Source organism: Gobio gobio (assembly GCF_949357685.1).
Source record: "Gobio gobio genome assembly, chromosome: 9".
NCBI classification, from domain to species: domain Eukaryota; kingdom Metazoa; phylum Chordata; class Actinopteri; order Cypriniformes; family Gobionidae; genus Gobio; species Gobio gobio.
In genome coordinates, this window is record NC_137115.1 from 3,859,695 (window position 1) to 3,873,244 (window position 13,550).

At 46.0% G+C, this 13,550-nt stretch overlaps 1 protein-coding gene across 1 annotated transcript in view; it reads right to left on the minus strand.

Moving 5' to 3' along the window:
* Nucleotides 1-326: 326 nt before the first annotated feature.
* LOC307131221 (HHIP-like protein 1) overlaps nt 327-13,550 on the minus strand; it is a gene marked incomplete at both ends in the record, with an annotated part of 32,812 nt that continues 19,588 nt past the window's right edge. Inside the window, 6 exons of the mRNA XM_079824744.1 lie at nt 327-979; nt 2,945-3,027; nt 7,472-7,553; nt 9,691-9,836; nt 9,933-10,059; nt 11,370-11,698. Coding sequence (XP_079680870.1) covers nt 327-979; nt 2,945-3,027; nt 7,472-7,553; nt 9,691-9,836; nt 9,933-10,059; nt 11,370-11,698 — 1,420 coding nt within the window. The remainder of the gene's footprint in view (nt 980-2,944; nt 3,028-7,471; nt 7,554-9,690; nt 9,837-9,932; nt 10,060-11,369; nt 11,699-13,550) is intronic.

Sequence of the window (13,550 nt, forward strand, 5' to 3'; positions counted from 1 at the left end):
ACTTATGCTTTGTTTGTTCAGCTCTTACGATGATTTTTTTGGAGTGAATAACGATGCAATAAACTTGATAAACCATCAGTAAAGTTTGGCCATCATTCTGACGGGATATACGCCACAATCCGTGTCCAAAAACATCTTGGGATAAGGTTTTCACACTGACGGCTGTCACTGTAAGATATAGAAACTCCGTTTGTTTGTCCGAGTTAGCAACAGTAACTAAGGGGGGCGGGGCTTACCCAAAGGTCAATTGTATAGCAGGTCATAAACGACCTTTTTTCTGTAAACAGTTGTATTTTTGTCCTGCATGCATGTGGCATCACTGTCTTTCACTCCACTGCATGTTCATAATGGCCACACACCACCCCTACATCCTCGTCATGAGAACAGTTATTTTTTCCGAGTTTGGCGTGTTTGCAGTGTAACAGATTCCGCTCCGTCCCTTCACACTCCACGTCATCCAGCAGGATCCTGACGCCGCTGCCCCCCGCGCCCAGCTCTGCTCTCTTCGCCACCCGCAGGGCCACGGGATATCCCATCTGCCGGCAGACCACCGCCGCCGCCGGCATGTTAAACAGGTCATCGCACACCGTGCCCCATTCGCCTCGCACGAAGATCTCCACCCGGCCGCGGTCCTTCAGTCCATCAGCGCTGACCAGCCTCGCTGTCCCGGCTCGAGGCCGCCCCCGCCGGTCTCCTTTCCTCCGGGGTTTGCCTCGACCTCGTTTGCCAGGTCGGCCTGTCTGGGTCTTTGCGGTGGTTTTGGGTGCCGGGGTCCAGTACGAGGGCCTGGCGGTGGTTAGAGATGGAGGCCTGGGCCGAAGGGTCGTGTGGAGAATGTGTGGCCGTGGTGTAGATGGGCGGATGGTGGTGGCTCTGCGAGTCGGCATCTGTGATGCTCGTGGTCGTGGGGTTGTACTGGGTTTGGTTGGTTTTGGTTTGGGAATGGCGGTCGTAGAGGGTTTTTTGTTAATCACAAACTCTGTGGAACAAATCAAACAGAGTAAACAACTAGCAGAACAAACACCTTCTCTGATCAAAATTGCCGTGCTTGTTTGTTGGGGTGGGAATCTTAAAGCTACACTGTGTGATATTTTCCCCCATCTAGCGGTGAAAAGGTATATGACCATCCAGTGAATATTAGTTTCTCTTCCTCTCAATTCCGATTTTGTTTTAACTCCTACGGTGGCCGATTTAGTCCAAGATTAACATGGCTTCCAGTTCGTCCTCGTCTACATTCGACACGGTGCCATCGAGTGTTAAAACGCCAAAGGCGAAGCTTGAATTTACGGGTATGTCCCTCTTTGGCTGATGTACTTTCAAGATGGAGGGGCAACATGGCGACCCGCATTCGAACCCCTCACCCGTATGTATTTTCAATGGCATTTTATAAACTTACGAGAATACTTTATTACTTGAAAGAAGTAAATATACATTAATGAGCACATATATTTTTGAAAGAAAGTGTTTTTAGCTAAGAATAAACTAAAAAAGTTACACAGTGTTGCTTTAAGGCACTTAACGATTCGATCCGATTCCGATTCTGGGAGTAACGATCCGATTCCCAAAACGATTCTTAACCTACCATTTTGGTAACTAATTATCCTGCTGTGCAAATACATGAGCTTTACATTTAAACCAAAATTGGAGCTAATGTGTTTTGTTCTTAGTAAGAATATCTGTTTGACAGTATTGCCATATTAAAAATGATTATGAAGATTTTGAATCAGTTTTTGAAGCGTTATGAATCAGTGAGTCGATTCAGCGGTTTGGATCGCCAAATTTCAGCAGTTTGGCGGTTTGACACACGATCCGAATCATGATTCGACTCACTGATTCATAACGCTTTGAAGCTTCATGATGTGTGTTTTGAAATCGTCATCACTATAAAAGTCGTTATTTAGGGTTTTTTTTGCGCACAAAAACTATTCTCGCCGATTCATAAAGTTATTGTAGAACCACTGTAGTGAGATGGACTTTGTAACGACGTCTTTAGTGTCTTTTAAGGGTCTTGAGAGTGTAAAGTGCATTGAGCCAATGGAGGCCTTTCAGAGCCATCAGATTTACACTAAAATATCTTCATTTGTGTCTGAAGATGAACGGAGGTCTGACGGGTGTCCAACGACATGAGGGGAAGTCATTAATGACAGAATTTTCATTTTTGGATGAACTAACCCTTTAATTTAGAAGTGCTTTTGAAATTAAAAACTTTGCATTTAATAGGAAAAATAAATTTTTGAAATGGAGAGGCAGCCGCAGCGCAGACTCAGAGCGGCCAGAGAAACGGAGGAGCGACTGCTGTAAGGCGTTTGTGCAAAACTGCGAAAAAACTCCATAAACGTGCAGGTGTTGAACCCTCTCACCGGTAAAAGTGTCCCCATTTTTGAGAATCGATTCTGAATCGCTGGATAACGAATCGCGATGCATCGATGCATCAACCTTTTCTCCCACCCCTACTTGTTTGTAAGGCTGCACGATTTGGCCAGAACTTTGTGATTATCAGTATGGTACAACATTGCAACATTATACAAGCACGCCCTCTAATGGTCACACTCCCAAATAACATTATACTTCCCTATACTTCACCACAGACACATCAACATATACTGTGAACCGAGACGCAGAAAACACTGGCAGATCAAGAGCTGCTCACGTGCAAATAAACACAGTGTTGCGCTTCACTCTGAAACACGCAGCGCATTCATTTAATTCAGTCGCAGCCTTTGAGATTTGATCATCCATATGCACTAAGGCAGGGGTGGGCAATTCCAGTCCTCGAGGGCCACTGTCCTGTAGAGTTTAGCTCCAACCCTGATAAAACTTGGAGCTAAACTCTGCAGGACATTGGCCCTCGAGGACTGGAATTGCCCACCCCTGCACTAAGGCATATGGCGATTTTGCTTTTATTTTTCAAAAAGGAAGAAGGAGTGTTTGTTTGCTCTCTTACCTTCTTTAGGGCTGAAGTGAATCAGTTTGCCCTTGATGTTGACTGGAGTGGGCTTAAAGCTGCATTTCCCTGGAGGAGCCCTCCTAAATAATGAAGAAGATGTACAATTGTTATTTCAGAGCTTTTGAAATCAAAAGTACAAACCTACCTTACACCCTACATAACAGAACAACAACAGAAAAAAAAAACTTTTACTGTTGCTCATCAGAGTGAATAAATGAGAGGATTTTTCCTTTTTATATTTCCCCTTAAAAGAACTATCACTATATCTTAATTTTTTTTTACCTCTAGTAAGGGTGTGTTCACACTTGTAGTTCGGTTCACTTGGTTTGGTCCCGAAAAAAAAAAAAAAAAAAATTTAGTCCTGGTCAATAGCGTAGCCAGAAAAGAGACATCAGAAAAACTGCCACATTTATTGTCAGATTAATGTGCAAAAAACTCTGCGTATCACTAACGTAACAGAATAGACTGGGCTGATTGTGTTGGTCTCCCTTTTGCTGACCCGTCGAGGCATGGACTCCTCTAGACCCCTGAAGGTGTGCTGTGGTCTCTGACATGTTAGCAGCAGATTCTTTAAGTCCTGTAAGCTGCCAGGTGGGGCCTCCGTGGATCGGAGTTGTTTGTTCAGCACATCCCACAGATGCTCGATTGGATTGAAATCTGGGGAATTCGGAGGCCGACGCTTCAAACTCGTTGTTGTGCTCCTCAAACCTGAAGCATTTGTGCTTTGTGGCGGCGCATTATCTGCTGAAAGAGCCACAGACACCAGGGAAAACCGTTTCCATGAAAGGCTGGACATGGTCTCAGCAATGCTTAGGTTGGTGGTACGTGTCAAAGTCACATCCACATGGATGGAGGACCCAAGGTTTCCCAGCAGAACATTGCCCAAAGCATCACTGCCTCCGCCGGCTCGCCTTCTTCCCATAGTGCACCTGGTGCCATGTGTTCCTCAGGTAAGCCACGCACACACACCCGGCCATCCACGTGATGTCGAAGAACACGTGATCATCAGACCAGGCCACCTTCTTCCATTGCTCCGTGGTTCAGTTCTGATGCTCACATGCCCACTGTTGGTGCTTTGGGCGGGGTCAGGGGTCAGCGGCTGTGCCGCCCCATACACAACAAACTGAGATGACCTATGTTTTCTGAGCCCTTTCTATCAGAACCAGCATTAACTTCTTGAGCAGTTTGAGCTTCAGTAGCTCGTCTGTTTGATCGGACCACACGGGCATCAATGAGCCTCGGCCGCCCATGACCCTGTGGCCGGTTCTCCACTGGTCCTCCATGACCCTGTGGCCGGTTCTCCACTGGTCCTCCATGACCCTGTGGCCGGTTCTCCACTGGTCCTTCATGACCCTGTGGCCGGTTCTCCACTGGTCCTCCATGACCCTGTGGCCGGTTCTCCACTGGTCCTCCATGACCCTGTGGCCGGTTCTCCACTGGTCCTCCATGACCCTGTGGCCGGTTCTCCACTGGTCCTCCATGACCCTGTGGCCGGTTCTCCACTGGTCCTTCATGACCCTGTGGCCGGTTCTCCACTGGTCCTCCATGACCCTGTGGCCGGTTCTCCACTGGTCCTTCATGACCCTGTGGCCGGTTCTCCACTGGTCCTCCATGACCCTGTGGCCGGTTCTCCACTGGTCCTTCATGACCCTGTGGCCGGTTCTCCACTGGTCCTCCATGACCCTGTGGCCGGTTCTCCACTGGTCCTCCATGACCCTGTGGCCGGTTCTCCACTGGTCCTTCATGACCCTGTGGCCGGTTCTCCACTGGTCCTCCATGACCCTGTGGCCGGTTCTCCACTGGTCCTTCATGACCCTGTGGCCGGTTCTCCACTGGTCCTTCATGACCCTGTGGCCGGTTCTCCACTGGTCCTCCATGACCCTGTGGCCGGTTCTCCACTGGTCCTTCATGACCCTGTGGCCGGTTCTCCACTGGTCCTCCATGACCCTGTGGCCGGTTCTCCACTGGTCCTTCATGACCCTGTGGCCGGTTCTCCACTGGTCCTCCATGACCCTGTGGCTGGTTCTCCACTGGTCCTCCATGACCCTGTGGCCGGTTCTCCACTGGTCCTTCATGACCCTGTGGCCGGTTCTCCACTGGTCCTTCATGACCCTGTGGCCGGTTCTCCACTGGTCCTTCATGACCCTGTGGCCGGTTCTCCACTGGTCCTCCATGACCCTGTGGCCGGTTCTCCACTGGTCCTCCATGACCCTGTGGCCGGTTCTCCACTGGTCCTCCATGACCCTGTGGCCGGTTCTCCACTGGTCCTCCATGACCCTGTGGCCGGTTCTCCACTGGTCCTCCATGACCCTGTGGCCGGTTCTCCACTGGTCCTTCATGACCCTGTGGCCGGTTCTCCACTGGTCCTCCATGACCCTGTGGCCGGTTCTCCACTGGTCCTTCATGACCCTGTGGCCGGTTCTCCACTGGTCCTCCATGACCCTGTGGCTGGTTCTCCACTGGTCCTTCATGACCCTGTGGCCGGTTCTCCACTGGTCCTCCATGACCCTGTGGCCGGTTCTCCACTGGTCCTCCATGACCCTGTGGCCGGTTCTCCACTGGTCCTCCATGACCCTGTGGCCGGTTCTCCACTGGTCCTCCATGACCCTGTGGCCGGTTCTCCACTGGTCCTTCATGACCCTGTGGCCGGTTCTCCACTGGTCCTCCATGACCCTGTGGCCGGTTCTCCACTGGTCCTCCATGACCCTGTGACCGGTTCTCCACTGGTCCTCCATGACCCTGTGGCCGGTTCTCCACTGTTCCTTCATGACCCTGTGGCCGGTTCTCCACTGGTCCTTCATGACCCTGTGGCCGGTTCTCCACTGTTCCTTCATGACCCTGTGGCCGGTTCTCCACTGGTCCTCCATGACCCTGTGGCCGGTTCTCCACTGGTCCTCCATGACCCTGTGGCCGGTTCTCCACTGGTCCTTCATGACCCTGTGGCCGGTTCTCCACTGTTCCTTCATGACCCTGTGGCCGGTTCTCCACTGGTCCTCCATGACCCTGTGGCCGGTTCTCCACTGGTCCTCCATGACCCTGTGGCCGGTTCTCCACTGTTCCTTCATGACCCTGTGGCCGGTTCTCCACTGGTCCTTCATGACCCTGTGGCCGGTTCTCCACTGGTCCTTCATGACCCTGTGGCTGGTTCTCCACTGGTCCTCCATGACCCTGTGGCCGGTTCTCCACTGGTCCTTCATGACCCTGTGGCCGGTTCTCCACTGGTCCTTCATGACCCTGTGGCCGGTTCTCCACTGGTCCTCCATGACCCTGTGGCCGGTTCTCCACTGGTCCTCCATGACCCTGTGGCCGGTTCTCCACTGGTCCTTCATGACCCTGTGGCCGGTTCTCCACTGGTCCTTCATGACCCTGTGGCTGGTTCTCCACTGGTCCTCCATGACCCTGTGGCCGGTTCTCCACTGGTCCTTCATGACCCTGTGGCCGGTTCTCCACTGTTCCTTCATGACCCTGTGGCCGGTTCTCCACTGGTCCTTCATGACCCTGTGGCCGGTTCTCCACTGGTCCTTCATGACCCTGTGGCCGGTTCTCCACTGGTCCTCCATGACCCTGTGGCCGGTTCTCCACTGGTCCTCCATGACCCTGTGGCCGGTTCTCCACTGGTCCTTCATGACCCTGTGGCCGGTTCTCCACTGGTCCTTCATGACCCTGTGGCCGGTTCTCCACTGGTCCTTCATGACCCTGTGGCCGGTTCTCCACTGGTCCTTCATGACCCTGTGGCCGGTTCTCCACTGGTCCTCCATGACCCTGTGGCCGGTTCTCCACTGGTCCTTCATGACCCTGTGGCCGGTTCTCCACTGGTCCTTCATGACCCTGTGGCCGGTTCTCCACTGGTCCTCCATGACCCTGTGGCCGGTTCTCCACTGGTCCTTCATGACCCTGTGGCCGGTTCTCCACTGGTCCTCCATGACCCTGTGGCCGGTTCTCCACTGGTCCTCCATGACCCTGTGGCCGGTTCTCCACTGGTTCTTCATGACCCTGTGGCCGGTTCTCCACTGGTCCTCCATGACCCTGTGGCCGGTTCTCCACTGGTCCTTCATGACCCTGTGGCCGGTTCTCCACTGGTCCTTCATGACCCTGTGGCCGGTTCTCCACTGTTCCTCCATGACCCTGTGGCCGGTTCTCCACTGGTCCTTCCTTCTTGTGACATCATGACCTGTTATCTGGTTTATTTACATGTATTTGGTGTGTGTTGTGTTTACATTTTATTTGAACCACAATTCCTTTGCAAGTAGAACGAGATCCATCTTTTCAGCGTCTGGTCCGCTTGTCTGGTGTGCACCAGGGTTCGACTGTGCACAAACGCTCGCATACGCAATAAAAAAATGAAGTATACTTTCGTATTAACAGAGCATCGCACCGGGGTTCGCTTTAACCCAACCAAACCTGACAAGTGTGAACACAGCCTAAATTTGGTATAAAAATCATAACTGTGAAGTTTTTTGAAGTGGATGTTAACAGAGCGGAATCCCCTGTGTCCGTATGATGAGTGTGAAACTGCATGTGTACCTCGAGGGATCCATTATCTTATACACCACTCCTGCTCTGGCCGTGGCACTCGCTGCTCCCGTCGCAAGGAAGTACAGCTCACCTGAAACACAGGCAGTGATGACTGGACACTCTTAGGGGAAACAGGTTATATATATATATAAACAATATGTTTTAAAGGGTTAGTTCACCCAAAAATGTAAATGCTGTCATTAATTACTTCCCCTCATGTCGTTGGACACCCGTCAGACCTCCGTTCATCTTCAGACACAAATGAAGATATTTTAGTGTAAATCTGATGCTCTGAAAGGCCTCCATTGGCTCAATGCACTTTACACTCTCAAGACCCTTAAAAGGCACTAAAGACGTCGTTACAAAGTCCATCTCACTACAGTGGCTCTACAATAACTTCATGAAGCGACGAGAATAGTTTCTGTGCGCAAAAAAACCCTAAATAACGACTTATATAGTGATGACGATTTCAAAACACACATCATGAAGCTTCGAAGCGTTATGAATCAGTGAGTCGAATCATGATACGGATCGCGTGTCAAACCATCAAACTGATGAAATCACGTGACTTTGGCGATCCAAACCGCTGAATCGACTCACTGATTCATAACGCTCCAAAGCGCTGAATCTACTCGCTAATTCATAACGCTCCAAACCGCTGAATCGACTCACTGATTCATAATGCTCCAAACCGCTGAATCGACTCACTGATTCATAACGCTCCAAACCGCTGAATCGACTCGCTGATTCATAACGCTCCAAACCGCTGAATCGACTCACTGATTCATAACGCTCCAAACCACTGAATCGACTCGCTGATTTATAACGCTCCAAACCACTGAATCGACTCGCTGATTCACAACGCTCCAAACCGCTGAATCGACTAGCTGATTCATAACGCTCCAAACCGCTGAATCGACTCGCTGATTCATAACGCTCCAAACCGCTGAATCGACTCACTGATTCATAACGCTCCAAACCACTGAATCGTCTCACTGATTCATAACGCTCCAAACCACTGAATCGACTCACTGATTCATAACGCTCCAAACCACTGAATCGACTCACTGATTCATAACACTCCAAACCACTGAATCGGCTGGCTTATTCATAACGCTCCAAACCGCTGAATCAACTCGCTGATTCATAACGCTCCAAACCACTGAATCGACTCGCTGATTCATAACGCTCCAAACCGCTGAATCGACTCACTGATTCATAACGCTCCAAACCACTGAATCGACTCACTGATTCATAACGCTCCAAACCACTGAATCGACTCGCTGATTCATAACGCTCCAAACTGCTGAATCGACTCACTGATTCATAACGCTCCAAACCGCTGAATCGACTCGCTGATTCATAACGCTCCAAACCGCTGAGTCGACTCGCTGATTCATAACGCTCCAAACCACTGAATCGACTCACTGATTCTTAACGATCCAAACCACTGAATCGACTCACTGATTCGTAACGCTCCGAAGCTTCATGATGTGTGTTTTGAAATTGTCATCACTATATAAGTCGTTATTTTGGGTTTTTTTGTGCACAAAAACTATTCTCGTTGCTTCATAAAGTTATTGAAGAACCACTGTAGTGAAATGGACTTTGTAACGACGTCTTTAGTGCCTTTTAAGGGTCTTGAGAGTGTAAAGTGCATTGAGGCAATGGAGGCCTTTCAGAGCCATCAGATTTACACTAAAATATCTTCATTTGTCTTACGGGTGTCGAACGACATGATGGTAAGTCATTAATGACAGAATTTTCATTTTTGGGTGAACTAACCTTTTAAGTTTATTGCAAAATATGGTTATGAAATTTTTTTGAGTGTAGCGAGATCGACTCTACATCATTTGCAGCGCTTCATGGGAGTGGGCGGAGCTAAATAGCTATTTTAGTGGCTTTTCCCAACTCTGATTGGTGTAATTTTCTGTACAGCATCATGGGTAATGTAGTTATTACCAGGAATTCTGGCTTCAGCAGACGCAATAACAACCAATTAACAAACTTTTAGCTCACAGCAGGTCTGTCTTTAAGGGTTTTTTAAGTTATCGTTCAAAATCAATTTCCTTATGGAGGAAATGAATGGAGTTTTTACTTCCAGAATCCGACAGTTGCACTCAAACCTTTTCTTCTAATAGTTAATATGGATGACTGTATATGGAAGAACAATCTAAATCTGTTGGTGAGCCTAAAAATAGTCACACACAGAGCTGCTCTCAAGTTACCTGCCTCATCTTCGCCAAATGATATGATATACTTGTAGTAGCTGTTGATAAGTTTAGGGAAGCTGCACGTTTTGTCAGCGCCCATACAAATCTCCTTATAGCTCCATTTTCCCGTCTCAGTGTTTTCCTTTAGGGACATCAGACGCCTAGGATGCATACAATGGGAGAAGTCTGATTTATTCTGTGCATAGTAATTTTATTATATTGGACTATAATTCATGAACTAGAGAAAATGTACATACCCACTCATAAAATCCCCAAAGATGTACAGACCGTTCAGATTGGGCATCTGGCAGCCTCTGTAGATGTAGCCGCCCGTTACAGACTTGCCCATTTTATGTGGGTAAGCAAATATTGGAAGGATATCATCTATGGAAAAAGGGAAATAAAGATATTTACTGTAATATACTCTTCAAAACTCAACTGGAACCAACAGCAGTTTGTGAAAACTGGAGCTGAATTCATTAAAAAATTTCAAATAAATGAAGAAAGGATAATTTATGAGAAAAATAAATAAATACATATTTTCTACATGTGGGATTGTCTTGTCTAATACCAATCTCATGTGTTTGACCACATGAAAAAATACTATAGTATATTATAGTAAAATTACTCTAGTAAATACTATAGTGTTTTTGAACCATACTATAGTAAATATACTACAGTAAATTAACAAAGTGTAGTAAATACTATAATATACTACAATTTACTGTAGTATCTTTACTAAAGTATGGTTCAAAAACACTATAGTATTTACTAGAGTAATTTTACTGTAATTTTACTATAATATACTATAATATACTATAGTATTTTTTCATGTGGGGCAAGAACCAATGAGGCTCATTCTCGTGCATCAAGCAGGTACAGTTGAGATTCTGTCTATGTTCGCGGCATTAAAATCAAACTTTTGCATAGTAAAATAAAGCCTGTAGCTGTAGTTTGACTTTTTTTGCCAAATATATTTATCAGATAAATACCTGAACCGAGTTTAAAGGGGTGGTTGCATGCGATTTCACTTTTTTAACTTTAGTTAGTGTGTAATGTTGCTGCTTGACCATAAACAGTATATGCAAAGTTACAGCGCTGAAAGTTCAATGCAAACGGAGATATTGTCTTTTAAAGTTATGGCAGTTTATTGCCTTCAAAAATGGCCGGTTTGGACTACAACGAGCTTCTTCAAAGGTTGGTGATATCATAAACACCTGCTATTAACAAACACTGCCCCCGCGAACACGCAACAAAGTGGGCGGGGCCACGTCGCAGTCATTACGAAAGAGAGAGAGCTGTTGCAGAACTACTAACTACATTTGGCCATCTAACAAATCTAAAACCATTGCGTTTTTCGGAGGGATGGGATTGCGCAGGAAGCAAACGAGCCGTTCAAAGGACAGTGGAGACAGTGGTGAGGAAAATAAATGTAAAATTTAAGAAAAATATGGCGTAAAAAAAAAAAAGAAGTATTAAGACATGTTATACTGCGCCTCATAAACACAACCAAGCCTAGAAAAAAAACACAGAACCACCTCTTTAATGTTTTGTATTTTTTATTGTATTCCTCAGATTTTGATGGTTCAATTGAACGTGTAGGTTCATAAAAACATATTATCCTCCTTGTACATCATTTTTGGCCACTACTGTACATGCTGAAATTAAGTTTGAAAATCGAAAGGCTTGCTTACTGAGTGAGGAGTTGGAGCATAGTTTTTTGTCGTAACAGGAGAAGCCCTCTTTTGCCCTCCATCCATAGTTCCCTCCTTTTTCGATGAGATCCACTTCCTCATATTTGTTCTGTCCAACATCCCCGCAGAACATCCTGCCTTGGCCCTGGCCGCTGACTGGATCCCCCCTGTCGACTGAACATCTCCACATGTTCCTCACACCGAAGGCGTAGATCTCTGGCCTCGAGTCCCTCTCTCCCACGAAAGGATTGTCTGATGGGATACTGTAGGGGGCGCCATAATCATTGTTGTCTACGTCGATTCGCAGGGCTTTGCCTAGAAGAGTGGACCTGTAACATCACAGAAATCATTTGTGTTTTACTAGATGAGTTTGTATAACATTACAGTAATGCAAATAATGAATCCCTAAGATTGCACTCGTAAGACTGTAGTCATGTAAACCTGCCCTGTAAACATTCACACCGTCTGCTCTTTTTCTCTCTCAACCGCATCCTTTCTAACCTCAGACTAGGCCTCTCATATCCCACAATGCCCTATGTCAATATTGACACTGGCATGGGCTTGAACTGTCTGTGAAGAGGCTCGTTTTCCCTCCTGTGAAAAGAACTACAGCTACCCCTGGCTTACATCTGTCCTTCATTCAATGTAGCTTTTTTCCGTTTTGTCACTTTTGTCAAATTTACAGGCCTAAAAGATATAACACACACACACACACACACACACACACACACACACACACACACACACACACACACACACACACACACACACACACACACACACACACACTCTCTCTCTCTCTCTCTCTCTCTCTCTCTCTAACACACACACATACACACTTACACTCTAAAAAATGCTGGGTTAAAAACAACCCAAGTTGGGTTGAAAATGGACAAACCCAGCAATTGGGTTGTTTTAAACCAGCGGTTGGGTTAAATGTTCGCTTAAAACAACCTAATTGCTGGGTTAAAACAACCCAATTGCTGGGTTTGTCCATTTTCAACCCAACTTGGGTTGTTTTTAACCCAGCATTTTTTAGAGTGTACACACACATACACACACACATACACACACACACACACAGTCTCTCTCTCTCTAACACACACACACACACACCTACACTCTAAAAAATTCTGGGTGAAAAACAACCCACGTTGGGTTGAAAATGGACAAACCCAGCAACCTCAGCGGGTTGTTTTAAGCCAGTGAATGGGTTGTTTTAAACCAGCAGTTGGGTTAAATGTTTGCTTAAAACAACCCAACTGCTGGGTTAAAACAACCCAATTGCTGGGTTTGTCCATTTTCAACCCAACTTGGGTTGTTTTTAACCCAGCATTTTTTAGAGTGTACACACACACACACACACACACACACACACACACACACACACACACACACACACACACACACACACACACACACACACACACACACACATTCACTGTGAATTTGATTTATGGATTATGTTAATACCAATCAACTTCAGCACTTGGTCATTATTGATAACTAAAACCAAAATCATTTTTGATAACAAAAAACTAAAATACAAAAAAAAAATTATGATAAAAATGAAATAAAAATTTATAAAAACTGATTGGACATTCTAAAAGTAAAAATGACAAAAGCACACAAAATTACTAAACTTTTGACTAAAATGAAAATTAAAACAAAAAATTTATATTAAATGCAAAAAAATATATACAAAAACCAATAAAAAAATATTAATAAAAACTATAATAGTATATCAGCTAATAATACTGCTACAGACATAAATAAATAAATCCATAAATAAATAGATAAAAACAATGAAACACGTTTCATCCATACACTTGCAATATTATCAGGGTTGTCAAAGTTAAAGTGTTAACAGTATATTGATCAGAATGCAGACTTTACATTGAATTTGAGGCTTTTATTATAATAATAGAAATTAAATTAGCATGCTCTAGTTAACCTCTGCTCACAGATAACAACACCATTATGAGAGATAAATGCATCTTGCTTTATTTATGGCCATTCAAAAGTAGCTCAAGCACTGACACGCATTCAAAAGTAACCAGAAATCAGAGCTCATTTCATTAGTAATTACGTTACTGTGATTGCTGATCAACTTCTACAGGCTCGCAGCTTAGAGATTTTAATAAAATCAAGCTTTTAAATAATGTGTGTGGAACAGAAGAC